The sequence below is a fragment of the Tasmannia lanceolata genome, unplaced genomic scaffold (assembly GCF_043159265.1).
Source record: "Tasmannia lanceolata isolate RefF3 unplaced genomic scaffold, GAP_Taslan_0.1 ptg000037l, whole genome shotgun sequence".
NCBI classification, from domain to species: Eukaryota; Viridiplantae; Streptophyta; class Magnoliopsida; order Canellales; family Winteraceae; genus Tasmannia; species Tasmannia lanceolata.
Window position 1 is genome coordinate 20666909 of NW_027518714.1, and position 26405 is coordinate 20693313.

General features: G+C 41.7%; 2 protein-coding genes across 2 annotated transcripts in view; one reads left to right on the forward strand and one right to left on the reverse strand.

The window, feature by feature from the left end:
* The window catches only part of LOC143862196 (DNA mismatch repair protein MSH2-like), a 43468-nt gene extending 21789 nt beyond the window's left edge, over positions 1-21679 (reverse strand). The window contains exons 1-3 of the mRNA XM_077373207.1: positions 21283-21679; positions 5296-5498; positions 3685-3837 (exon numbers count right to left, since the gene is read on the reverse strand). Coding sequence (XP_077229322.1) covers positions 3685-3837; positions 5296-5307 — 165 coding nt within the window. The 5' untranslated portion in view covers positions 5308-5498; positions 21283-21679. The remainder of the gene's footprint in view (positions 1-3684; positions 3838-5295; positions 5499-21282) is intronic.
* On the forward strand, positions 16343-18816 carry LOC143861305 (uncharacterized). The gene is made up of 4 exons (XM_077372239.1): positions 16343-16826; positions 16925-17325; positions 17430-18275; positions 18385-18816. The coding sequence occupies exons 1-4, from the start codon at positions 16343-16345 to the stop codon at positions 18814-18816; spliced, it is 2163 nt and encodes a 720-aa protein (XP_077228354.1).
* Positions 21680-26405: the final 4726 nt, after the last annotated feature.

A 26405-nucleotide genomic window follows, 5' to 3' on the forward strand; every position in this document is an offset into this window, starting at 1 on the left:
AAAATATATTATATCCAGCGTACCCGTACCCAGTTTTTTGGAAAATCACGTACCCGTGTTGTTTCATACCCAGACCCCGTACCCGTACCTGTACTCGTGCTTGTTAGTATCTTATCTTCCTCTCAACGATGCCTTTCTGTTGTGAAGTACAAGCACGGGAGAACTCATGGATGATGCCACGGGATTCAAGAAATTATTGAAAACCATTACAGGTAGAGAAATACTCTTTGGCATTATCAGTGCGCAAGCAAGAAATAGCATTTAAATTGCTTCGGAATTTCAAAGTAAAAGCGACAAACTGCATTAAAAATTCAGAACGATCTTTAAGTAGAAACAACCATGTAGCACACAGGAAATCATCCACAAATATAACAAAGTATCGAAAACCATATAAAGAGATAGCATGTGAAGGACCCCAAACGTCTGAATGAATAAGTTCAAAAGCACTCAATGAACAAAGAACACCACGTGAAGGAAAAGACACTCGATGGTGCTTGCCCAACTCACAAGACTCACAAGAAAACAACTCGATAGAACTAGAAGGGATATTTGAGACGCTTCTCGGCAGGAGGGTGGCCCAAACGACAGTGCCACTGATAAGCATCAACAGAAGTACGAAGAGCAGCACTAGCAGGTCTCGAATCAAGATAATATAGGCTACCAATCTCATGGCCCAAACCAATCCTCATCCCAGTCTTGAGATCCTGAAACGTGCAATAAGAAGGAAAAAAAAGAAACAGAACAGTTTAGAGTTTCTGTCAATTGACGCACACACAATCGACTAACAAGAAATGAAGGAACATAAAGAACTGAAGATAAATAAATGCTATTAGAGATGGAGACTATACCAACCCCAGAGACAGGTTATGTAGTTCCATTTGCTAATGTAACAGTATGAGGTGCACTAGGAGGTGGGGATTAGAAAGAAGTAAGGAGATTAAAATTACTAGTCATGCGATGAGGTGCTCCTGAATCAATGAGCCATGATCCAGAAGCAGTTCCAGAAAGAAAACTAGACAAGCTACCTCGTTGGGCAAATGTGGCAATGGGCGACTTGCGTCTATCATGTAGGCGCACAAGTTCCTCATATTCAGCACGATTGACAAGTATTGAGTCGGGAGAGGCAGATGTAGTAGGAGCAACACGAGCAGTAGAAGGGTGGTAGGGGTGAAGCTCTGGATGTAAAGCATAACAGTAGTCAATATTGTAGCCATCCATACGACAGAGGGTACAATATCGAGACCCACGACCACGAAGTCCCCTGAATCACGACTACGGTCATGGCTAGCAAGCGAGGACGAAGCGATTCGATCCATCACAACAACCAACAACAGTCAGCAACCACAACAACAATGCCAGGAACAACTAACAGCAAGCAACCTCAAACACACTGGAGGGGAACACTAGCAACCCAACATCAATCCACCAAGAACAATCAATAACAACGAAGGCCAATCACCAACCCGGGAAGACCATCATCACCACCAACGAAGCAACATAAAGAGAAATAGGGTAAAACCAAGTCGCAAACAACATTAAGTATAGGAAAATTGACAACCAATGAGCCGTCAATAGAGACAAACAACACCTCCAACAACCACCAACAATGGTGACCACCAATCAAGCACAAATAACTACACCACCAACCAACAAGCACCAAGGACCAACAATCAACACCGCCACCAACAACAATAAAAAGAAGCACTAATAAGTCCACCATCGACAACACCAATCAACAATCACCACGAACCAACAATCACCCCCTCCAAGGAGACACCAACAAGGCAGCCAACACTACCAGCAAACCACGAACAATCTGGCAACTAACAACGCAACGAACCATCCAGCGGTCGAACAACTGCGAACACCACGAATAGCCAACAACTATAAAAGGTAACCAACAACCTGTAGACAACTAGGCACCAAGATCTACCTCCAACAAGTTAACCAACAACCACGGCACGAACAGGGGATAGATAATCACCGCCAACCAATAGCAAACAATCACCAAAAAAACTCCACCACCACTCAACACCAACTAACAACCACCACCAACCAACAACAACAAACGACCAAGCACCACTGACAACCAAGTGTAGAAGCAACCAACCAACTAAGCGTAGAAGCAACGAACCACCAAGACTAGCTACAAACTAATCACCACCAACGACACAAGAAACGAGGCACAATCGATCACTACTAAAGCAAACAAAAAATTCTCTCAAACATTTCTTCAAACAGTTGGCATGCACTTTTATCCAATAAATCCACCACAGATAATCACCAATAATTCCTCTAACAATACTCGCGCGAAGACATCAACATCTAACTCCGGGACAAAGAAGAATGCACAAACACCACCCAAACATATATAGAAACAAGATGGGACGACTAATGAACGTTCCAGAACCAATCACAAGATAAAAGGGCAAGAAGAAACTAGTTTAGATCATAAATAAGTGACGATTAGGGACTGAGTTGTACTAAACTTGAGGACATGAGTGTAACACAAATCTAGGTTGTAGGGGTAAGGATTAATCGGTCCAGGGTTAGGGGTGTATGAAAAATTCACATATAGAGGTTAAGGATTGTGAAACCCCTAAAAAAAGAGGTTTGTGGGGTGTGAATGGTCCGTGGAAAAAAAAGGAATAAATAGGTTTTGGGGGGTGCGATACTAGTAGAAGATGGAAGGGAGGGTTGCAACCACGGTTTCAAATTTTGGTTTCTGAGTGCATTTCGGTCCTCACCGAAACCGAAATTTAGCCAAAATTTTGAAATTTTGGGCGAAATCTGACCAAGTCAATTCAGCGGCTATTTTTTCTCCTTTTTATTTCAACCGAAATTTCGGCAATTTTGACTGAAATTTTGGGATAATATTAAATAATTATCAAATCTCGAGATTTTTGCGTGAAATCCCTTAAATTCACGAAATTTAGGGATAAACGAAATTTTGACCGAAATTTCGGCCGAAATAAACTACCCTTTCGGGTATTATCGATTTTGGTTACGTTCTCCACCGAAACCCGAAATTTCGGATTTCGGTCGAAATTTAAAACCTTGGCTGCAACTAGGTATAGGGTTGAGGAAAAGTTAGAGTTAGGGTATGGAAGGAGGAGACGACAATAGTATGGAGGGATGATGTAGGGTTAGGATTTTAGTGTTCGAGGGTTAGGGTTCTGTGATGCGATTTCTTCAAGGAAGAAAAAGCTTGATCTTCAACCTTGTGCTCTAAAAATGGAGAAGGGATTTGTCTCGTCTCGTCGCGTCTTCGGATGGTGGGAGTGGGGCGTCTCGTCTCGTCGCATCTTCAGGATCATTGACACTCACTACCATAAGCTCTGATACCACGTTAAGTTCTTACATGATGATGAGATAAAGAAGAGAAGAGATGGAGAATGGCGTGAGAGAGGGTTAATGTTCTCTCCACACGAGAAATATATATACATACATACATATTTGTGTGTGTGTGATCCAATTACCAAAGTACCCTTAATGAGTGTAATGTGTCTAACAGTGTGGTGCGTCTAACAACGAATACATCCAACACATCACATAAAATACAAGCATAGAATGAATAATTAACAACAAGCAAATGGAAATATTTGCATAGAATCAGTAGAGCAAGTAATTACATAAAGTTTTTGTACCAATAGAAGCAAATTTTAACTTTTGAACTAATCATACCACTTCTTTTGTATCATTTTGAATGTCAGAAATACAAGAAAAATCTTCTAACTCAGCAGCCTTTTCTCTAGCAAGGGTGACAACTGATTCAGGAAAGTTTGCGAATTCTGCTACATGAATTCCAAAACTTTGATCGCAAGCCCCTTCCTCAACCTAAGAGAGAGAAAACACACAAAAGAAGAAAAGGTTAGAGAAAGAGCTTCAAGCTTTATATATATATATATATATATATATATATATATATATATAGGGACTTCTTATTTATATATATTATGTATACGGGATAGTAGCCTAGACAATGTGCAATATAGGTTAATGTTCTCAGAAAAAGATAAAAAAAAAGAAATCAAATAGGTTAATGTTTTCATGAAGAAGGTGAAAGAATCTACCCGGCTCAAATTGACTAAGTCTAATCCTACCCATTCTTAATTTTTCTTTTTAATTTTTTCCTATTTATATTTTTTACACCAAAGGTTTTAGACATAGTAGGACTAAGACAGAGTACATGGAGTGCAACTTTAGTAATGTAAGGAGGCGGGACGAGGATGTAATAAGTATGACTGGACAGGAGGTACCTAAGAGGGATATCTTTCGCTATCTTGGTTCAATTCTACATAAGGAAGAAGAGATTGAAGAGGATGTTAACCATAGAATAAGAGCAGGAGTTTTGTGCGATCGTAAAATCTCTACCAAGTTGAAGGGAAAGTTTTCTAAGACAGCTGTGAGGCCAGCCATGCTATACGGCTCAGAATGTTGGGCCACCAAGAAGCAGCATGTGCATAAGATGAGTGTAGTGGAGATGTGAATGCTTAGATGGATGTGCCGACACACAAGGTTAGATCAAATTAAAAATGAAGACATCCGTAAAAAGGTGGGTGTGGCACCAATTGAGAAGAAGATGAAAGATGGTTTGGACATATCCAACGTAGGTCTTTGGACGCTCCAGTGAGAAGAAGTGACTCGTGCCAAGTTGATGGAGTAAAAAGAGGTAGGGGCAAGACCGAAAACAACTTGGGTAGAAACAGTGAGGAAAGACTTGAGGTTAGGAATATAACAGAGAACATGACCTTGGATAGGATAGAATGGAAGCAAATGATCCGTGTAGACGAACCCAACTAGTGTCAGGAGTAGACTTAGACATTTTGAGCCGGGTAGAACCTTTCACCTTCTTCATGAAAATCTTCTAAAGGATTCATTAGCCGACCCCAACTAGTTTGGGACAAAGGCTTAGTTGAGTTGAGTTGAGTAAATTTTTTGCACCAGTCATACCTACTTTTTCTCGCAAGAGCAAAATGAAATGCCCACAAGAAAGGAAATAATAATTAAGATGCAAACTAAGTTCAGGATTAACTTCCCTCACGAAACCTTCATCACCCAATACCTCTTTATACTAAGCAGCAGGATCACCCAAACAAGGTCATGTGTGTGTATAACATGACTCCTCACTTGAAGGACACTAACACTACCTAATATTAAATCATATAACTTACAAGTGCAAAAACAAAACCTATTTCAATGAGAAAATAGATCCACAACCACCAGAAGATGTATAATTACATAGCATTGAATAAGAATGTTATTCAACTAAATTTTCTGAAGCTGAGCACCCACCTTGTAAAGCATAGTCAACTTGCGACTTGATGAATCAATGTGTGCACCAACATGATAATTTGCAACACCAAGAATGGGCCTCCTATGAGGTTCATGAGCAATGAATTCATGAGCTAAAGCAGTCAGTTCGTGAAAGTGAGTGGCAAACAGAGTTGGTGCTCTGGTCACCTCTACTAAGTGCTCACAAATGGCCCAAGCTAAACCTGAAAGTACAAGTGCAGGAACAAAATTATTAACAAAGTCACCATAATCTAGCGAAAAGCACCCATGCAATCAAATAGCAACGACAATAAAAATACAAGTACTTAGATATGTGGTTCAGTTACATGTACTGCCTGAACAGATTCAAAAGATGTCTTTTCATACTAATCAAAATTCACGGCATGCTGCAAATGATTAAAGAAATAAACATACAAATTTTGGCAAGTCTGGATTCAATAAACAACATAAAGATGGATGGTGTCTTAAAAAATAAGCAAAACGACTAAAACAGGGAACTGATATAAAGTCCTCAAAAAGTGACTGAAGATATTTAACCATGTTAAACTGGTATAGTGTGCAGCTTTGTCTTGTGCCCGTGTTCTTGTACATAAGGGTATTTAAGGGGCTTTATAATTTATCACTTATAGGGGCATCTAAAGTAAGCACGAAGAAGCTTATTACATGATTAAAAAAATGTGCAGAGGATCAACAAACTCAACTCCTCCACGTATCCCGCATTGCAGACTCTCCCTTCTAATCTTGATTTAATTCTTTTCTTCTTAAAATATACCACGGTATATAAACATAACCTAAAGCAATCAAGGTTATACTTATTTTTCTTATGCTACTTTTTACGGTACATGTAAAATTTAGCTTCAGGTCATTTCTGCCATATTGTAATATTTCACTCGAGTGAATAAACAAGGGAAGCAACACTATGCGCATCATATTCAATTCCATACCTTCTACACAACCCCCTCCCCTCTCTTCTTCTCCCCCTCCCCAGCCCCAACCCACCCCCCCCACCCACCCCCGTCTCTCTCTCAATATCAAGATCCATCATCCTATGATCAAAACAACATCAATTAGTTTAGAAAGTTTGGTGGGCTGAAGAGAGAAGATTTACATATCCAAATGCCGTGTGGACTATCTCATCAGTTGCATGACACATCTCCCACCAGATTTGTAGAAAACTGGAAATTTATAGATCATGCTGCTTCTGGTTATACATAAGTAATTTATGATTGATTTTAAGGAAGTTAAACAAAAAGCTGAAAAAATTAAATTTCTGAAACTCAAGAGGCCAAATCTGGAGTGTTTCGATCTGCCCTCTTTCCCGTAAACATTTACCGAAGGGAGATTCATTCCAAACCTTATGGTTGTTGAGAAAATCCGCCGGGCAAAACAATTCGATCGTGCACAAATTAAACGGAAAAGTAAAATAAACAAGCCACAAGATGAACACCAAGATTTTACGTGGTTCGGCCAAGCCTACTCCACGGGCGAGAAAAACGATCTTCCACTATGAGAAAAACAATATACAAGGATTACAATGGATTTAACCCAAACCCACAACCCGCAATCCTTTCCTTGCCCTCTCAGCCGAAGACCATACCAAAGAGTAACCCGAGAAAGCCCGAAGAAAATTCCCAAGAGAAACACCAAGAAGAAACCCCAAGAGAAAACCCAAGAAGAAACCCTCTTCTTCTTTCTCCCTTTCTCTCTTTCTCTCTCTTTCTTCTCACTCCTCTCTTTCCCCTTTGCAGCCGGACACACAAAGAGACTCTCACGCCTTGTCGCTCTCACACAAGAGATTTAATACATAGGTTTTCTCTTTCCAAAACCTAAAGATGTTTCCCCTTTTGTTTCTTGCCTTCCCACGGCAATGGAAATAAGGCAACTTTCCCAACAATGGTGAGGAGAACGGAACAAATTTACGGTTTATCAGGTACATTTTGAAGGTGCTGGAAGCACACTCCAGGGACTATTTTCTTCATGGATGGGGCCTTTTAATCTAAATTCTGTTGATCAAGATCTGTTTTTCGAAGGTTGATAGATTTGGAAATTGTGTCATAATTTTTTTTTATGATTGAAATAAGAACATGTATGAAGGTAAGTCATCTAGTAGCTCTATGACAAATTCAAGCCCATATATGTTAGAATTTGTAGAATGCGTAAGGGCATAGTTGTCTTTGTACCTTTCTTCTCTCTTAATATAAATACACAAGTGAGGGGGAGTTCTACCCTACTTACTCTCTTCTTCTCTCATATCTTCTCCAACATGGTATCAAAGCTCTAGCATTTTGATCCCCTAGGGACCACCATAGTTTTTTCTGTCCACCACCTCTCCCTCAGCCCCGAACCCTAACCCTAGCCTAACCCTACCCCACGACCCCCCTCTTCTCTCTCTTCCTCCCCGCCAGGAAATCCCCGCCCCTCCTCCCTATCCCCGGAACACCCCAACCCTCCTCCCTGCCCTCATACCCCCCTCCGACCCCCACACACACTCTCTCTCTCTCTCTCTCTCTCTCCAACAGCATCCATGCCCCTCTTTTTCTCCGATCTCGAGCCCTACTTTTCCGCACCAACACCCATTTAAAGCCCTACTACACACAAAAAAAACCCTAAGCTCTAATGTCTTGAATCCCCTCCACCCCTCTTGCTCTTGTTTGTGGCTTTGGTTCCCACAACTATGTCTCTATCCTTTGCATTTGTCCCTCCCGGAGACGCGATACAACCCTTGGCCCCATTTAGTTTTCTCCTTTCTCGTATTTGTCTTTGCCGATTGTCGTGGTTGTTGTCTTCTTTATCTCTTTGTCTTCATGGAGCCTCCTATCATCGGCACGACCAATGGGCTCCGTGCAACACAACCACTTTCGGCTATTCCCTCTTCTAGTTACTCCTCCCCGGTGGAGGGCTCATTCCCACAGATGACTATTGTTAAATTGGATGGGACCAATTACTTAACAAGGAAAGTCATTGTCGAGACATATCTCCTTGCTCGAGGCAAGGTTAGCCTTATTAGCCAAGAGCCTCCCTCTTCTACTGATCCCACATATGCTCGATGGGAGTAGGAAGACACGTTGATTCACACACTTCTTTGGCAAAGTATGACGCTGTCTATAGCTGCCACCATGATGCTTCGTCCCATATCTAAGCAGATCTAGGATCACACTGCACTCCTCTATTCTGGAGATGATAGCCTCACGTGCATATGTACCACATATTCTGAGTGGATACGCTTTTGCCGTGGTGATGTCTCTCGGTGCCCATTATAGCCAGTTCGCCTCCCTCTGCCAGCAGCTTGATCTTTTTAGGCCCCTCACCTCTGACATCACCATACTTACCCGTCAGTAGGACTAGCTCCGTGTTGTCCACTACCTTGATAGTCTAGACCCTAAGTTCGTTCATCTACGTCAGCAGATCATTGGCTCCGGATTTATTCCCTTCCTCACGGAGGTCTATTCCCGTGCCCAGCAGTGTCTTCTGAGCAACTCCTCCCTAGCTGTTCTTGCTGATAGCACTACCCTGGCGGCCTATGATGGTGGCGGTCGCTCTGGTCGTGGTGGTGGTACTTTTGCACAGGGCAGGGGACGTGGTGGCCGTGTTGGTGGTGGTCATGGCCGCTCATATTGTACTCATTGTCAGAGAGAGGGCCATCATGTCGACACTTGTTATACCCTTCATCCCGAGCTTCGCCAGACTCGCTCGGTGCATCCGACTACCGCTGGTCCTTCCAAGGCTTTGCCTTCCTCCTCCACTGCCCCCGTGCTAGCCAATGACAAATTCACTTTATCACGAGCCGACTATGAGCAGTTTCAACGCATTCGCTTAAGCGTCCTCCCTCCTACTGCGGGTTTTGCACAACCAAGTAGTTCACCTACTACCCTCATTTCTAGCTCTGGGTCCTAGACTATTGATTCGGGGGCCTCGTACCACATGACTAGGAACTCTTCTCAGCTTATCTCTTTCCGAGCTTTTCATTCTGTCTCTCAATCATTTACTCTTACTAATGGGACTACTACTCCCATCTCTGATGTAGTAGTATTTCTCCTCATCCTAGCCTTCCATTATCTTCAGTCTTATGTTTCCCTAAGCCTCCTTTTAGTTCACTTTCTGTTAGCCAGCTTACTAAAAGTCTCAATTGCTCTATCTCATTTTACCCCTCTTTCTGTCTCTTTCAGGATCTCTCGATCATGGTTTTAAATTCCAGTTTTGGTACAAACCGAAACTGAAATTCACATAAAGTCGTTTCTTTACAAGATTTCGCAGAAATTTTATAGAAATTTCACCGAAATTCCGCCAAAATGTCGCTGAAATTTCATTTTTGGACCTTTTTACAAAATTTACACCGAAATGTTATAATTTCAACCGAAATCGACACCGAAATTTTAGACATTTCAGTCGATTTTTTTTTTTTTTTTTGAAAATTGACAATTTCATTAATACTATGAAGATTAGATTGGGGACCAGGGGTCCCTACATGCATTACATATAATCAATTAAGGGGGCTAGGAGCATGCTCCTAGACCAGTAAAAAGCCAAAAAATGATCTTCTAGGTCAACCACTACAACGAGTGCTACACTTCCATGCGTTGCCACCCTGCCGAATACCTATTTCACTTCCCTTTCGAATTCTTCATCTACTACCGCAGCTAAAAATGCCTTCATCATTCCCCCTTCCTTTCCTTTACAATGCACAATGGTCTCATTTGAAAGTGCCATATTTGTGGACCCCATCAAATCATAGCTGTGACCTGCCACATCACTCAGACTGCTCCACCACTTTGTAGCCGGCTAATTCAAATTTTAAAAATCCCGCTCAAAGGCCTAAAGCTATTGTGCGCCTCTAACCGTGCACGATAGCCAATCCATCGAATCCGATCATCGGCGGCCTCCACCTTGCGCCACCGCTCGTTCCGGGGGATCCCCATTAAACCACCCAAGCCAAAAACCCTAATCTAACCCTAGAGATCGCCATTTTTTACCCTAACTTCTTCCCCTTCAGCTTCACCAGAGCCTAAAATCCTAATCATACCCTTATTTTCACCTAATCCTAGAGCCACCATTGTTCACCATAATCTACCCTTCTAGCCCCAACCTTGCACGTCGATCAAACCCCATCTTTACCCTCCACATCCAACCTCTTCCCTTTTTTCCCCGAATCCGGGCACCCTTTTTCACACTCTTGCTACGTCCACCACTTCCGACAACTCATCAACCCACTTTCTTCATCCACCCAACCCATATCAGATCCTTTCCCCAATAAATTTGGCCCAATCAGACCCAGATCTAGCCATTTCGCACCTCCAGCTACCATTGTTGCATCCCCTGCGAGATCTGCCCAATTCCGGGCATCATCAGGCCACTAACACCTCCCTTGCCATCAAGGAAGAGAAAAGGAAAGATAGATCTAAGAGAAAGAGAGACCAGAGAAGAAGAAAGAGGGGGGAGTAGAAAAAGCAGAAAGAGAGAGAACAAGAAGAGATCAGAAAAGTGAAAGAAAAGAAGATAGGGTGAGAAAGAGAAATCAGGAAAGGAGAGAGGGAGATCGATCGAAGAGAGAAAGATCAGGGAGAGATGGGGGAGAAAAAGAAGAGAGAGGGAGAGACAGAAGAGACAGAAGAGACGAGAGAGAGAGAGAGAGAGAGAGACGAAATAGGGAAGAGAACGCCTCCCTAGGGTTTCCATCGACCTAGGGAGGGAGCTCCAAAATCGCCTCTTGGAAAACTCTTAGAAAACTATAGAAAAAAATTACTATCATGTCGGTGGAAATTAAAAAAATAAACGAAATCATTTTCATAAACTACACGATTTCAGTAGAAATTTTGGCCCAAAACCGAAACATTGCCGAAACCGAAATCGAAACCGAAACAAAAATTTAAAACCTTGTACTCAGACTTTTGGTGTTGATTACACCGAGACATTCTCTCCTGTTGCGAAGATTCCATCAGTTCATGTATTACTTTCTTTGGCTGTTAATCATGATTGGACACTATCAATTAAATGTAAAGAATGCCTTTCTCCATGGCGACCTCACTGAGGAGCTGTACATGGAGCAACCTCCAAGATATGTTGCTCACGGGAAGATGTCCTCTGTGTGTCGCCTGTGGAAATCTCTCTACGATTTAAAGCAATCTCCGAGCATTGTTTGGGAGGTTCAGTGAAGCTGTCATGCGTTTTGGCATGAAGAAATGCGCCATAGATCATTTAGTTTTCAGTCATCAGGCTGCCGCTGGTTGTATATTGTGGATAGTATATGTTGATGACATTATCATCACTGGCAGTAATTGGCAGAAATTAAAGAGCTTCTTACAAAAAGAGTTCTCTACCAAAGATCTGGGTCGCCTAAGGTACTTTCTTGGGATAGATGTAGCATATTCTTCTCGAGGTCTCTCTCTATCATAAAGAAAGTATGTGTTGGATTTATTAGATGAGACAGGAAATCTTGGAGTGAAACCTGCATCTGTACCCATGGACCCTAATGTGAAGCTTATTCCAGAAGAGGGGAACTTGTTGGATGACCCAGGCAGATATAGGAGACTACTTGGTAAGCTCATATACCTCACAGTCACTCGACTAGCATCTCATATGTTGTAGGCGTAGTTAGTCCGAATATGACCTCCCCACGTACAACTCTCACAGGGCTAGACATCTCACATGTTGTAGGGGTAGTTAGTCCGTATATGAGCTCCCCACGTACACCTCTCACTGGGCTGCAGTAGTCCAGATTCTCAAGTACTTGAAAAGCACTCCAGGGAGAGGCTTGTTGTTTAAAAGGCATGCTCATATGAGGGTTGAAGGTTTTTCTGATGCAGATTGGGATGGATCTCTAGCAGATAGGAGATCAACCACTGGGTATTGCACACTTGTAGGAGGTAACTTTGTGTCGTGGCGAACCAAGAAACAAGACGTCATAGCCAAGTCCAATGCGGAAATCGAATACAGGGCCATGGCCCACACGAGTACAGAACTCATCTGGCTGCGTTCACTTTTGTCTGAGATTGGTATTATTCCTTCTTCGCCTTCTCAGTTGTATTGTGATTGTTAACTTACCAACTTCTCCAAAAGCTTGAGCTGTTGGAGAAATTCATTATTTATCTTTTATACTTTAACACTCCCCCGCACGTGTGGCCCACTTGGCAAACACGTGGCACATGTGGTCCCACTTTGGGCCGACCATCGCATGTGGATTTTTGCTATGAGAGAGGTTTGAACTCGAGACCTTTGGCTCTGATACCATGTTAACTTACCAACTTCTCCAAAGCTTAAGATGTTGCAGAAAGGCGTTATTTATCTTTTATACTTTAACAGTGATAACAAGGCTTCAATCCATATTGCTACCAATCCAGTCTTCCATGGACGAACGAAACATATTGAGGTGGACTGTCATTTTATTCGTCAGAGAATCCAAAAGGGGGAGATATGCACAATGTTCCCTCGATTTGTGGATCAGCTGACTGATATATTTACATAGTCGTTGAGTAAAGCTAAGTGATATTTGTAACAAGCTAGGAATGCATGATATATGCATTCGAGCTTGAGGGGGAGTGTTAAAATATGTAGAATGACTAAGGGCATATTTGTCTTTGTACCTTTCTTCTCTCTTAATAGAAATACATGAGTGTACCATGACCAAATTGCCTTTCTAGGTTTTCGATTTGGCGGACCGTATGCCTTATATTTTGCCTGGACTGTCTGCCCTTGCAGATTTTCTATCTAGTAGGCTCTGCACCCTAATTTTTGCCTAAGCTGCCCTTCCGGGTTTTCAGCTTAGCGGGTGAATAACCCTAACTTTTGCCTAGACTGCCCTTGCGAGTTTTCAGTCTAGTGGGGTCTAAGACTCCATCATTTTATTTTTATTTTTCTGTTTCTCTACAAACTTGGGCCTAAAATACACCAAAAGGACTTTCAGGTAGGCTTAGGTTCAAGCAGGGTAAACATTGATGTGTTTGAATGTATTTAAACCGCATCTGGACCCTCCAGACTGGATAAAGAAGAGAAGTGAAGGATGGAGAGTCTCCACTAGGGAGCTCCACATCTAAATGATGTATATATAGGCCCAAACTAGGACAACAATGTACAATGACTACAATACCCTCTACACTATAAGTAATGACTAAACTACCCCTAATACATGTTATTCAACACTCCCCCTCAAGTTGGAGTGTATATACTATAAAGCTCCAGCTTGCTACAAAAAACTACAACTAAAAAGTACAATAAAAAGACAACACATCAAAAGAGTACAATAAGCCCATACACATCCAGCTTGGTATAACACTCCTCAAGCTGGTGTGGTGAATATTTAATGAAAGCATAATACTAAAAAGGGTAGCAGCGGCTACAATAACAGCATCAAGATCAATGACCATTAAAAAGAGCAGCTCCCCTAAAGTAGCAAAACAGCAAGAGCGATCAAACAGGGCCTCCCCCCTGAAGGAGAGCACGGCGAACAGATCTGCATATCACGAGCAATCGAGGCGCCATGCAAGGAACAAATACGATCCAGCAAGCAAAAGGGGCACACCAAAAGTGCGCACAACGAACATCAACGAAGCAGCACAACGCCAAGTGAGAGGATAACAACCGATGGGGAAATCATCGGAGACAAGGTCGGCGGGAAAATCATCGCTTGGAGTGAAGGGATAAAGAGAGAAAAAAAAAGGATAACCAACCAACGATGGGGGAATCATCGTCTGGCAACTAGGTCGACGACATGAACATCGTCACCTGAAGACAAGAAGAAAATGAGGAAAAAGATAAACCAACCAACAATGGGGACACCATCGTCTGGAGACTAGGTCGACGGTATGAACACCGTCGCTTGAAAAGAGCCGAACAACAATGGGAAAACCATTGTCCGGAAACGAGAGGTCGACGGGAAAAGACTGTCGCCAGTAAGATAGTCGACCAATTATGGATATGGAAGCCATCGTCCGGACAAGGAGGGAGAAGATAACCAACCAACGATGGGGAAACCATTATCTGCAGACAGGGTGGACGTCATGAACATTGTTGGCTTGTCGTCTAAAGAGGAGCCGACCAACGATGGGAACACCATCGCCTGGAAAAGAGAGGTTGACGGGAAAAGACAGTCACCTGTAAGAGTCGGGCCAACGATGGATATGGAAGCCATATCCATCGAAGCCATTGCTCGGATAAAAGGGGATAAGGCATAAAGCTGAGAAGACAAAGACTGACTAGGGAGCACAACAACACTCCCCCTTGGGCGAAACTACATGAGCCCGGAGAAGACAAGACAAGGAGGACAATATCAAGACAATACGAAGAGATAAGGCATAAAGCCAGACAACACGAAGAGACATGAAAAACTATGAAGCACGGGAACTCTCTGGAGGCCCACGCACCTGTGTCGGGTGCGTATTGGGTGCGGGTGCGCCTAGGTACTCCCTGGGTGTGTACCGAGTACGCACCCAAACATCATTGGGAGGATGACGGCGTACCCGCACCCTCCGAAGGCCCAACGTACCCGTATCCTATATTTATAAATCCTCATTGTTGATCATCTTCAACATGGAGATGAAGATGAAATCTAAGCTTTACAGTAGATTGATCTAGGGTTTAGAATGAGTTAGGGATTCAAGTAGGTGAAAAATTAGATCTGACATAGGTTTAAATGGAAGATAATCGAAGCATAAGATGATCTTAGGAATCTGCTAAAGTTTGAGCTCGCCGGAGAAGAGATCTGGCCGGAATATCAACCGGAAAACGATCGAAGAAGATGAAGAAGGGAAAAAAGCTAGGGTTTCTCTCTCTTTCTCTCTCTCTCTCACTCTGTCCTAATTTTCCAACGAGAATGAGAAAATCCCCCCAATGAGAGAGCTGTGCTCTCTATTTATAGAAATCACAAATATTTCATCCCCTCTTCTTAACAGTAGACACCCCCCCTTTGGTGAATTTAGTTTGTTTTTGCCCCATGAGGGTGGTCCACAAGATGTTTAATGAAAAATTATGTTAAATGATCTACCCCCTTTTAGTTACTGGACACTCCCTGCATGAGATATTTATTTCTTGTCTTTTGTCCTTTTTCTTACTGGACAACCCCCAAGATGTATGATTCAACCCCTTCCTAGCTCGAGTGTAAAAACTGGCTGGGTTACAAGATATTTCACTAACCTTTTGCACTATAATTCTAACTCGACTCATCCTATTAGGCAAATTTTGTCCGATTTCGATGAAATTTTACAGGGACCTACTTGGGATCCTAACCTACTCTAGGGTGAAATTTGGGACACTAATTCATCTATTTGATGGAATTTTTATTCAAAATGATGGTTTAGGGTTCGGTTAAAATGGGGTGTCTACAGCCGGAAATAAGAATGATTAGAAGTGCAATCGACAGAAAACAATGGAATATAAATTATGTATCTAAAAGTTGGGAAGATGTACTTCTTCCTGCCGCTCGCCCCTCCCAGACATATATAACTTTCACGGGAAAAAAAAATTTGCTTCTAGAATTTTGATTTGCAGCACCCCCCCCCCCCCCAATTCCTGGGTTTCCAGGTAAGCCCTCACCGAAAATTTTCTTTCTTTTCCCCCACGCGAGGGGATTTACGTCCTTTCTGTAAACATGACTTGAGCTTTGTCTCTATGTTTCGTTGTAGTTCCACAAGTATGGGGCTTCGTGCTTATTCTTTCAGAGTCCTTCCTCCGCTGAATGTTTGTGGTTTTTCCCTCTGATTGTTTGTCTTTGTGGTGATTTGCTTGCCTATATTTGGCTCCCTTTCTTTGGGTGTCTGTGAATGTTGTGGTGTGTGTTGTTCGGTCTGCTTCACCGACATCCTTTTTTTTTAATTTTGGTGTTTATTATGGCCTTGCCATCAGCTTTTGCCACTGGTTCAGTTCTGCTCCCGGTGACCTCTATGACATCCATTAAGTTGGATGGTGCTAATTACCCTGCCTGGAGTCGTTCTGTTTCTCTATCTGCGAGGTCAGGGCAAGTTACGTTTCATCACTACAGATGCTCCGAATCCGAAAGATGTTGGGTATGATAAGTGGAGTCAGGAGGATGCCCCAGTTCCAATCTCTTCTCTGTCAAAGTATGGAGCCAAAGATTGCGAGCCACATGCTATTTTTGGATACATCCCGGGCAGTCTGGTTGCGTGCTGAGACACTCTATTCCGGCAGCAACAATCTCACGCGGATTACTGATGTTTACAGTGACTTCTTTCGAATCTCGCGTGGCGATAAGACCGTCGCTGAGTACTATTCGGACTTTGTTGGTCTCTGTGAGCAGATTCATATTTATCATCCACCGTCCACCGACCTTACGGTATTGGCTCAACAGAAGAATGAGCTCCGTACTACTCGTTTTTTGGATGGCTTAAGGCCTGAGTTTGTCCCTCTTCGCCAGCAGATCCTTAGGTTAGGCACGCTCCCATCTTTGAATGAGATCTTTTCTCGCGTTCAACGCGCTCTACGTATCGATACGGCTATCTCTGTTGCCGGCGATCAGTCTGCTGGCGATCAGTCTGCCTTTGTTGCCCAGTCTGGTTCCTTTCGGGGCGCTCGTGATCGGGGTCGTGGTAGTCGCGGACAGGGCCGTGGCTTTGGCCGAGATTCAGGGGGAGGCCGTACTTCTGGGGGTCGTGGCTCCAGTTATTGCACTCGTTGTGACATGGAGGTCACACTATTGATTTCTATTACGATCTACATCCCGAGCTGCGTCCCACTCGAGCCGCCGACTTCGCTTCTGAGACACCTGCTGCACCTACTTCTGCTACCTCAAACACCATGGTCGTCTCTCGGACTGAGTATGAGTCACTTTTGCGCCTACAGGAGAAAGGGAAACAACCGGCAGCTCAACTTGCCACAGAAGGTAGCAACTCATCTTGCTCCATTAGCCACTCCGATTCCTGGCTCATTGATTCTGGTGCCTCTCATCATATGACCGGTAACAATACACTTCTTAGTTCTTTTACTTCTTTTGCTCCTACTAAGACGGTCACCTTGGCCAATGGGACTCGATGTCCTATTTCAAGCATTGGGACTGTTACAGCCACATCCCACTTTTCCTTATTATCTGTACTCTCTGTTCCTACTTTTCCCTGCAATCTGCTTTCTGTTAGTCAGCTTACTAATCACCTAACTATTCAGTAACATTCTTTCCGTCTTATTGTGTTTTTCAGGACCTTGCGACTGAGAAGAAGATTGGCTTGGGGCATGAGACAGCTGGCCTCTACTACCTGGATGATGCTATCACTCCCACGGCGTTTAGTACCTCAGCAGATTCCTTTATGTGGCACTGCCGACTCGGACATCCTTCTTATGAGAGTCTGCAGCGTTCTCCAGTTGTTTCTGATGTTATTAGTCCTTTTCATTGTGAGTCCTGTCAGTATGGAAAACATCATCGTGTTTCCTACCCATCTCGTTCTGTTAGTTGTGTCAATAGTCCTTTTGAGTTAGGGCATTCTAATGTTTGGGGTCCATGTCGTACTCCTTCTATGTTAGGTGGGAAGTACTTTGTTATTTTTGTTGATGATTTTTCCAGGATGACCTGGCTTTATATAATAAAGGATCGTTCAGAGGTGTTTTCTACATTTTGTTTATTTTATGCTGAAATTACAAATCAATACTCTTGTTCCCTCAAATGTTTACGTACTGATAATGCCTGTGAGTATTTTTCTGATCGGCAAGGTTTTCAGGAGTTTCTTTCTAGTCGTGGAATTATTCATCAGTCGTCTTGTGCCCACACTTCACAACAGAATGGTGTTGCCGAGCGAAAAATACGGTATCTTGTAGATATAGCTCGCTCCATTCTGTATCAGATGCATGTTCCCAAACCTTTTTGGGCTGACGCTATGCTTACAGCCTGCTTTATGGCTAATCGTCTACCCTCTTCAGTTCTTAGCAATCGGTCCCCTTTTTCGGTGTTACACCCTTCTAGGGATCCGTTTTCATTACCTCCCAAGGTGTTTGGGTCTGTTTGCTTTGTTCAGGATCTCACTCCAGGACTTGATAAATTGGCCCCAAGGGCAATCAAGTGTGTTTTCCTGGGTTATTCACAAACCCAGAAGGGTTACCGAGGCTACAGTCCCCAGCTTCGCCGCACATTTATCAGTGCTGATGTCTATTTTTTTTTAGGATACTCCCTATTTTCCTGCTTCCTCTTCTTTATCGGTATCTCCTCCTCCGTTGCCATTGCCGGTTCCGGTTCCAAGTTTGCCACCAGATCAGGTCCCGGTTCCAAGTTTGCCACCGGATCAGGTTCAGCGTCCCGTACAGTTATATACTCGCAAGTGTTTTACTATTTCAGTTGAGCCTTCATGTCCTGCCATCTTCTCTCAGCAAGCAGGTCCGTCTTTACGCTCATCCTCTGATGATGATGCTCAGGTTGATGACTCTCCTGATGCCTCCATTGCGAGCCGTACTCGTTCTCGTACCACTCATCACCCTATTTCTGATGCGGTAAGTTATGCTCGGTTATCTCCTTTGTATACCGCATTTATCTCATCTTTGTCATCGATTTTTATTCCTCGCTCTGCTCGAGAGGCTATGCTTGATTCAGGATGGTAGGCAGCTATGGAGGCTGAGATGGATGCCTTGACTAAAAATCAAACATGGCAGTTGGTTTCCCTTCCTCCTGGTGCTTAGGTAATCGGATGTAAGTGGGTGTTCACCGTCAAATACCTACCTGATGGCTCTGTTGAGAGGTTAAAAGCCCGTCTTGTTGCAAAGGGCTTTACTCAGATTTATGGGATTGATTATGTTGAGACATTCTCTCCAGTGGCAAAGATTTCGTCCATCCGTGTGTGGGACATGATCCCGCGAGAGGGGCGTGGGGCGCGAGCCGGCGCGCGCTCTCCTTTGGTCTCTCGTTCCCACGCGATTGGCGTGTGCATTTTAATATTGATTTGAATTCGTCTTTCCTGTGGACTTGGGATCACTAAGGCAATCCGAATTCCACACGAAAGAGACTGACAGAGTCGCCACCTAGATGTGGGATCTAGGACCCATAATTAACCAGAAATCTAGACTCGCTACCTGGTTACGAGAATGGAAGGTATGGGGAGTTATCCACCACATGCACCATTCTTGTCCGATAATCGGTCTTCGATTCCAAAAGCTAACTCTTTTAAATTTATTTTAAATGGCTCATTCAACTCTATGTTAATGTGCGAACTAAGTGACATGCATCCTAGAATCTAATTTCAATGTGAATCCTAGATGTGTATCTTGATTTATTAATTTGTCTGGATTCATTCTAAGTGAAAGTTCTCCTAGAATTCTAATTTCATGGAAAACCCTAACTGATTTGATTAAGTATTTACAAGAAAATTAATATACAAAACACCACAATTTGTTGTGGTGCCGACTCGCGGGTGGTATGCCGTCAGACATCCAAGCTGCCTACGTACCCAAGCCTCACTGGGATCAGAGTCGACGTAGTTCGGTGCACCTAAGCTAAGCTACTTATGCCTAACTCAACTAGGACACCGACTTAAACGGATTTGACTGTTTCAACAGTTTTAAAAGTAGTTATTTAATTCAAGTTGAGGATTTTATTATCTTAGGATTTCATCTAAGATGCTGTATGATTCTTATCTGAATGCAAGTTGTCCCTTAGACTAATGCAGGTTTTGCCTACATCCTAGTTTACTAGGCTTGTCCTAGGGAAAGATCGGGTGACTAGTGTAACTAGACCTATGGTACGGTTGCTATTCATAGCAAGCGTCCGTGATGAGGCTGGACTCCTAACTCTAGGACTCCCTAAAACCTAGGACACGGCACGACACCAGTGTTCCTAAATTGGGCTCTAATGGTTCTTAGATTGGAAACCATAATCCAATGGTTCCGAAAGACACAAGATAAATCGATTTAAGTTCTCGAAGTTAATGAGTTTCAGATTTCGAAGATTTTCAGTTTCTAGACATTTAAGGATTACCAATGGTTCTAGGGTTCACCAATTTCGGCCTTGAATGGCATCCAAAGGAGGGAATCGTGCGCTCTTTCCTTGTGCAATTTAATACTTAGGTTATAGCATCTTATTGCCTGGCAGAATCTCAGGATTTCCGTGGACAATAACCTCGGAGCCAACAACATGCTATAACTTAAATATTCAAATTGTCAAAGATCAAGTTGCAATTGGGATACGATTATGGATGCACTGGCCATTTTTCCAGGAAAATCTAAAGATCCTAAAATTTCTGTTTCAATGGATTAAGGAGTGAACATGTGACAGAATTTTAAAGTTCTTTAGGAATTTTTATATGATTTTCAATTAATTTCGAATTTTCCATGGATTTTATCAATTTTAAGCATATGAGCGGTTTTACAAGTGAAATTGTTGCAAATAAATTCGAAATGATTTGAAATTTCTACAGCAGCAAGATGAAAATGTATGTAGCTTACAGGATGAGTTTTGCATATTTTTACATTAAATTCACATTTAATCTTGATTAAACCATTAAATGTCCAGATTGCACAATTAACACATAAACTAGTAGAAATATAACTCTAAATTCTATGAAATTTCTACAGAAATACTATATGAATCAAAATAGCATGCAGTGAGATTTTCATGAATTGTAGAAATTATTTACTACCAATTTCGGATTTTACAATTTCCAGACCAGATTATAAATTAACACTACATCCCATATTAAAACAGATCCAAATCACACGAAACTTTTACAGTAACAAGTAATATGGAAGATAAGACTACTGTAAAAATTTTATGAATTTTAATGATGATCTGATGTTAGTAACAATTCTCCTAAAATCTGATAAGTTTCAAAGAAAATATTAAATAATATACCAAATAAACTCCAAAAATCTTTACAAATTCATGGTAAAATGAATCAGTAACATATTATGTTCCCACGAAATTTCATTAATTTTAGAATCTGTTTGGTATATAATTTAATTTTTCTTCGTCAAAAGATGTTTTTTGAAGAGTTTTCCATTTTTAAAACACAATTTGCGGAAAAAATCAGAAAAATTCGGAAAAATACAGAAATATTTTGAGAACAATGCACCTACCTGTAGTGAAGATCTCCGCCCAATCCAAAAAAATATAAAAAATCCTGCCGCCGCCGATCCGCTCCGCCGTCTTTCGCTTTCTCTGGAGTGTTTAGAGGGAGTGATTGAGGGAGTGAAGAGATAATGGAAGAAGAATATTAGGGAGAGGGATGGAAGAATATATTGAGGAAAGGGATTGGAGGGAGTGATTAGAAGAGATAATGGAAGAGAAAGAGATAATGGAAGATAAATTTCTCTTTTTTTTCCTCCCTCTTATGGATGGGAAGGGAGATATATATAGGGAGAGAAAGAGAGAGAGAGAGATATGTTGGTGGAGAGCTCATCATGTTGTCCCTCTTAGTGGAGAATCCATCATTATTGTTCTTAGTGGAGGGCCCATCATGTTTCTTAGTGGAGAGTCCATCATTATTGCTCTTAGTGGAGGGCCCATCATGTTTCTTAGTGGAGAGTCCATCATTATTGCTCTTAGTGGAGGGCCCATCATGTTTCTTAGTGGAGAGTCCATCATTATTGCTCTTAGTGGAGGGCCCATCATGTTTCTTAGTGGAGAGTCCATCATTATTGCTCTTAGTGGAGGGCCCATCATGTTTCTTAGTGGAGAGCTACCATCATTGCTCTTCATAAGAGGCCTCACAAGAGGCCCCACAACGCGGGCCCCACAATGTGGGCCCTCGGTTGATTCGATTTTAAACAAATGTTCAATGCGGGCCCACCAAACGAGTCCAAATTTAATCAAAATGCATCATGCGGCCCCACCAAATGGGTCCAACTTTCTCGATCCAAATTTAATCGAAGCACCCAATGCGGGCCCACCAAACGGGTCCCAATTCTCTCTGGTTTAGATTTTTCTGAATAATCCTTCTCAACATTTAGCGGGAAAATACGAAACACGACGGAAACGACCAAAAATATTTAGAAATGTAACAAACGGATGCGGGAAAGAAAGACATTGGAAAACCGACGGAAAACAAACCCTAATTTCTTTATCGATTAAGGTAGAGCAAAATGGGGTGTCTACAGATGCCCCTCTTTGGTAGAGATGACGTAGTCATCGAATACCAAAGTCAAAATGACAGAGCCATTTTGCGTAGCTTTAATCGACAAAAGACTCTACACAAACGGAACTTAGACGCAAACATTTACTACCTAATGCAAGGCCCTAAATGAAATCCTAGAATTAGAACATAATAAGAAATCCTGATGCGGTGCCGTTCACAAACGGGCAACGAGAGAATGAGATACCACTTTCGAATGGATTCCGAACAGAAAGAACAAAGATCGTTCTCAAGCGGTTTTTTTTTTTTTTTTTTTTTTTTTTTTTTTTTTTTTTTTTTTAAAAAAGAAAATGAGACATCTTTCACAAGCGGGCTCAAGGAGGATAAGAGACCATGAAATACCGTATTTGTACGGATTTCAAGGGAATGAGACATCATAGTTGTATGATGTTCAAAGGGGATAAGAGACCATAGTTGTATGGACTCGAAGAGAATGAAAATACCGTATTTGTACGGATTCCAAGGGAATGAGACATCATAGTTGTATGATGTTCAAAGGGGATAAGAGACCATAGTTGTATGGACTCGAAGAGAATGAAATACCGTATTTGTACGGATTCCAAGGGAATGAGACATCATAGTTGTATGATATTCAAAGGTGATAAGAGACCATAGTTGTATGGACTCAAAGAAAAGAGGCACCGTTCTCAAACGGGCTTGAAGAATTTAGAGATTTTTCATGAGCTTGAATTTGACGTAGGAAAGGATTTTTTTTTTTTTTTTTTTGAATTGGGGATTGGATTTGATGATTTTTTTTTTTTTTTTTTTTTAATTTTATTTTTGGGAAATGAGACACCATAGTTGTATGATGTTCAAAGGGGATAAGAGACCATAGTTGTATGGACTCGAAGAGAATGAAATACCGTATTTGTACGGATTCCAAGGGAATGAGACATCATAGTTGTATGATATTCAAAGCGGATAAGAGACCATAGTCGTATGGACTCGGAGAGAATGAAATACCGTATTTGTACGGATTCCAAGGAAATGAGACATCACATTTGTGTGATGGTCAAAGGGGATAAGAGACCATAGTTGTATGGACTCGGAGAGAATGAAATACCGTATTTGTACGGATTCTAAGGGAATGAGACATCATAGTTGTATGATGTTCAAAGGGGATAGGAGACCATAGTCGTATGGACTCGGAGAGAATGAAATACCGTATTTGTACGGATTCCAAGGGAATGAGACATCATAGTTGCATGATGTTCAAAGAGGATAAGAGACCATAGTTGTATGGACTCGGAGAGAATAAAATACCGTATTTGTACGGAATCCAAGGAAATGAGACCATAGTTGTATGGACTCGGAGATAATGAAATACCGTATTTGTACGAATTCCAAGGGAATGAGACATCATAGTTGTATGATGTTCAAAGGGGATAGGAGACCATAGTTGTATGGAATCGAAGAGAATGAAATACCGTATTTGTACGGATTCCAAGGGAATGAGACATCATAGTTGTATGATGTTCAAAGAGGATAAGAGACCATAGTTGTATGAACTCGGAGAGAATGAAATCTCGTATTTGTACGGATTCCAAGGAAATGAGACCATAGTTGTATGGACTCGGAGAGAATGAAATACCGTATTTGTACGAATTCCAAGGGAATGAGACATCATAGTTGTATGATATTCAAAGGGGATAAGAGACCATAGTCGTATGGACTCGGAGAGAATGAAATACCGTATTTGTACGGATTCCAAGGAAATGAGACATCACATTTGTGTGATGGTCAAAGGGGATAAGAGACCATAGTTGTATGGACTCGGAGAGAATGAAATACCGTATTTGTACGGATTCTAAGGGAATGAGACATCATAGTTGTATGATGTTCAAAGGGGATAGGAGACCATAGTCGTATGGACTCGGAGAGAATGAAATACCGTATTTGTACGGATTCCAAGGGAATGAGACATCATAGTTGCATGATGTTCAAAGAGGATAAGAGACCATAGTTGTATGGACTCGGAGAGAATGAAATACCGTATTTGTACGGATTCCAAGGAAATGAGACCATAGTTGTATGGACTCGGAGAGAATGAAATACCGTATTTGTACGAATTCCAAGGGAATGAGACATCATAGTTGTATGATGTTCAAAGGGGATAGGAGACCATAGTTGTATGGAATCGAAGAGAATGAAATACCGTATTTGTACGGATTCCAAGGGAATGAGACATCATAGTTGTATGATGTTCAAAGAGGATAAGAGACCATAGTTGTATGAACTCTGAGAGAATGAAATCTCGTATTTGTACGGATTCCAAGGAAATGAGACATCATAGTTGTATGATGTTCAAAAGGGGATATGAGACCATTCACAAATAGACTCAGAAAATGAAGTACCGTTCACAAACGGGCTTAAGGAGAAGATGGGACCATTTACAAATGGACTCGAGAAATGAGGCACCGTTCACAAACGGGCTCAAAGAAACAAGATAGCTTTGATTGATGAACTCAACAACGAAGAATTTAGAGTTTTTTCATGAACTTGAATTTGACATAGGATTGGATTTGATGAATTTTTGATTTTTCAGAAATAAGGCACCGTCCACAAACGGGCTCAAGGAGGACATGAGACCGTAAATAGACTCAGAAAATGAAGTACCGTTCACAAACGGGCTTAAGGAGAAGATGGGACCATTTACAAATGGACTCGAGAAATGAGGCACCGTTCACAAACGGGCTCAAAGAAACAAGATAGCTTTGATTGATGAACTCAACAACGAAGAATTTAGAGTTTTTTCATGAACTTGAATTTGACATAGGATTGGATTTGATGAATTTTTGATTTTTCAGAAATAAGGCACCGTCCACAAACGGGCTCAAGGAGGACATGAGACCGTAAATGGACTCAGAAAAATGAGACACCGTTCACAAACGGGTTCAAGGAGAAGACGAGACCATTTACAAATGGACTCGAGAAAAGAGGCACCGTTCACAAACAGGCTCAAAGAAACAAGATAGCTTTGATTGATGAATTCAATAACGAAGAATTTAGAGATTTTTCATGAACTTGAATTTGACATAGGATTGGATTTGATGAATTTTTGATTTTTTTGAACTTAATGAAATCGAGGATGTTATAGATCGTGCCTGACAAAGATATCGGAAACTAGGACTTTGACGAATGATGAAACGGCAAACCGAAGAACCATTACTAACAAGAATGGATTAGAAACACTTTTATGAAACTTTAACAAGATTTTTCTCAAAGAGACTGCTGGTCTTGTCTTTGGGGATTTGGATGACTGAAACCTTGAACAAGACACTTGAAATTGGTAATCTAGAACAACGGCTCTCTTGGATATAATCATGGAAAAGTGGGACTTGCCTCTTGATAGGTGTTTAGATAAACATTTCTTGACCAGGAAAGTATTTAACTAACTGGAAGGAAATTCTGAATTTTAACGGTTCATCTTTCTGAGAAATTGGCTCGACCATCATTGCATCTGAGGCTCTTCCAAGCTTAAGATGCCTTCCTGGGGTATGATCTTTTTACGGAAGCTGGGCTTTCTGATGTTTCTACTTCTGAACTCTTCTGAGTTGATCATCTTTGAAATGAAGCTGTTTGACTAGATTCTCAAGCTCTTTCAGGTACAATCGCAGGGAGCTGACGAGGCCGGGCCTCCTTCACCGAGACAGTTGCATCATTTGGACATATGGATGACGATTGACTCTTTTTAAATAGAAAACTTAGATAAAAGGCACTACTCAAAGGATTGAGGAGCTCTAAAGGAGTGAACATAGAATAACAACGATTGATTAACTACACTGACAGACACAGTAATGCTTCTGACTTAGTTAACGTTTTATTTGGTAAGTCTATCCTTTCAAGGAATATTTTTTTCAATTGGTAAACACTGGACTTTTTCCTTAAAACAGTAATGCCTCAATGATTTAATTACAACTCCTAGGATTGCTTAGCTCCAATGCCCCCAGTTTTGAGGATGTCACTTGAATTTGTTTGAACTTCAATTGATCTTCAGTCCTGATACCGGCTGTAACCTTCTTATAAATTTGCTTGAACTTCAGTTGATCTTCAGTCTTGATACTGGCT

Excerpts from the sequence above, each read along its gene's own strand:
- LOC143861305 (XM_077372239.1), top strand. The coding sequence starts at position 16,343 with ATGGAGCCAAAGATTGCGAGCCACATGCTATTTTTGGATACATCCCGG. Across the intron at positions 17,326-17,429 it reads CCCACTTTTCCTTATTATCT|GACCTTGCGACTGAGAAGAA; the intron begins GTACTCTCTGTT and ends TGTGTTTTTCAG. Across the intron at positions 18,276-18,384 it reads TTGATAAATTGGCCCCAAGG|GATACTCCCTATTTTCCTGC; the intron begins GCAATCAAGTGT and ends ATTTTTTTTTAG.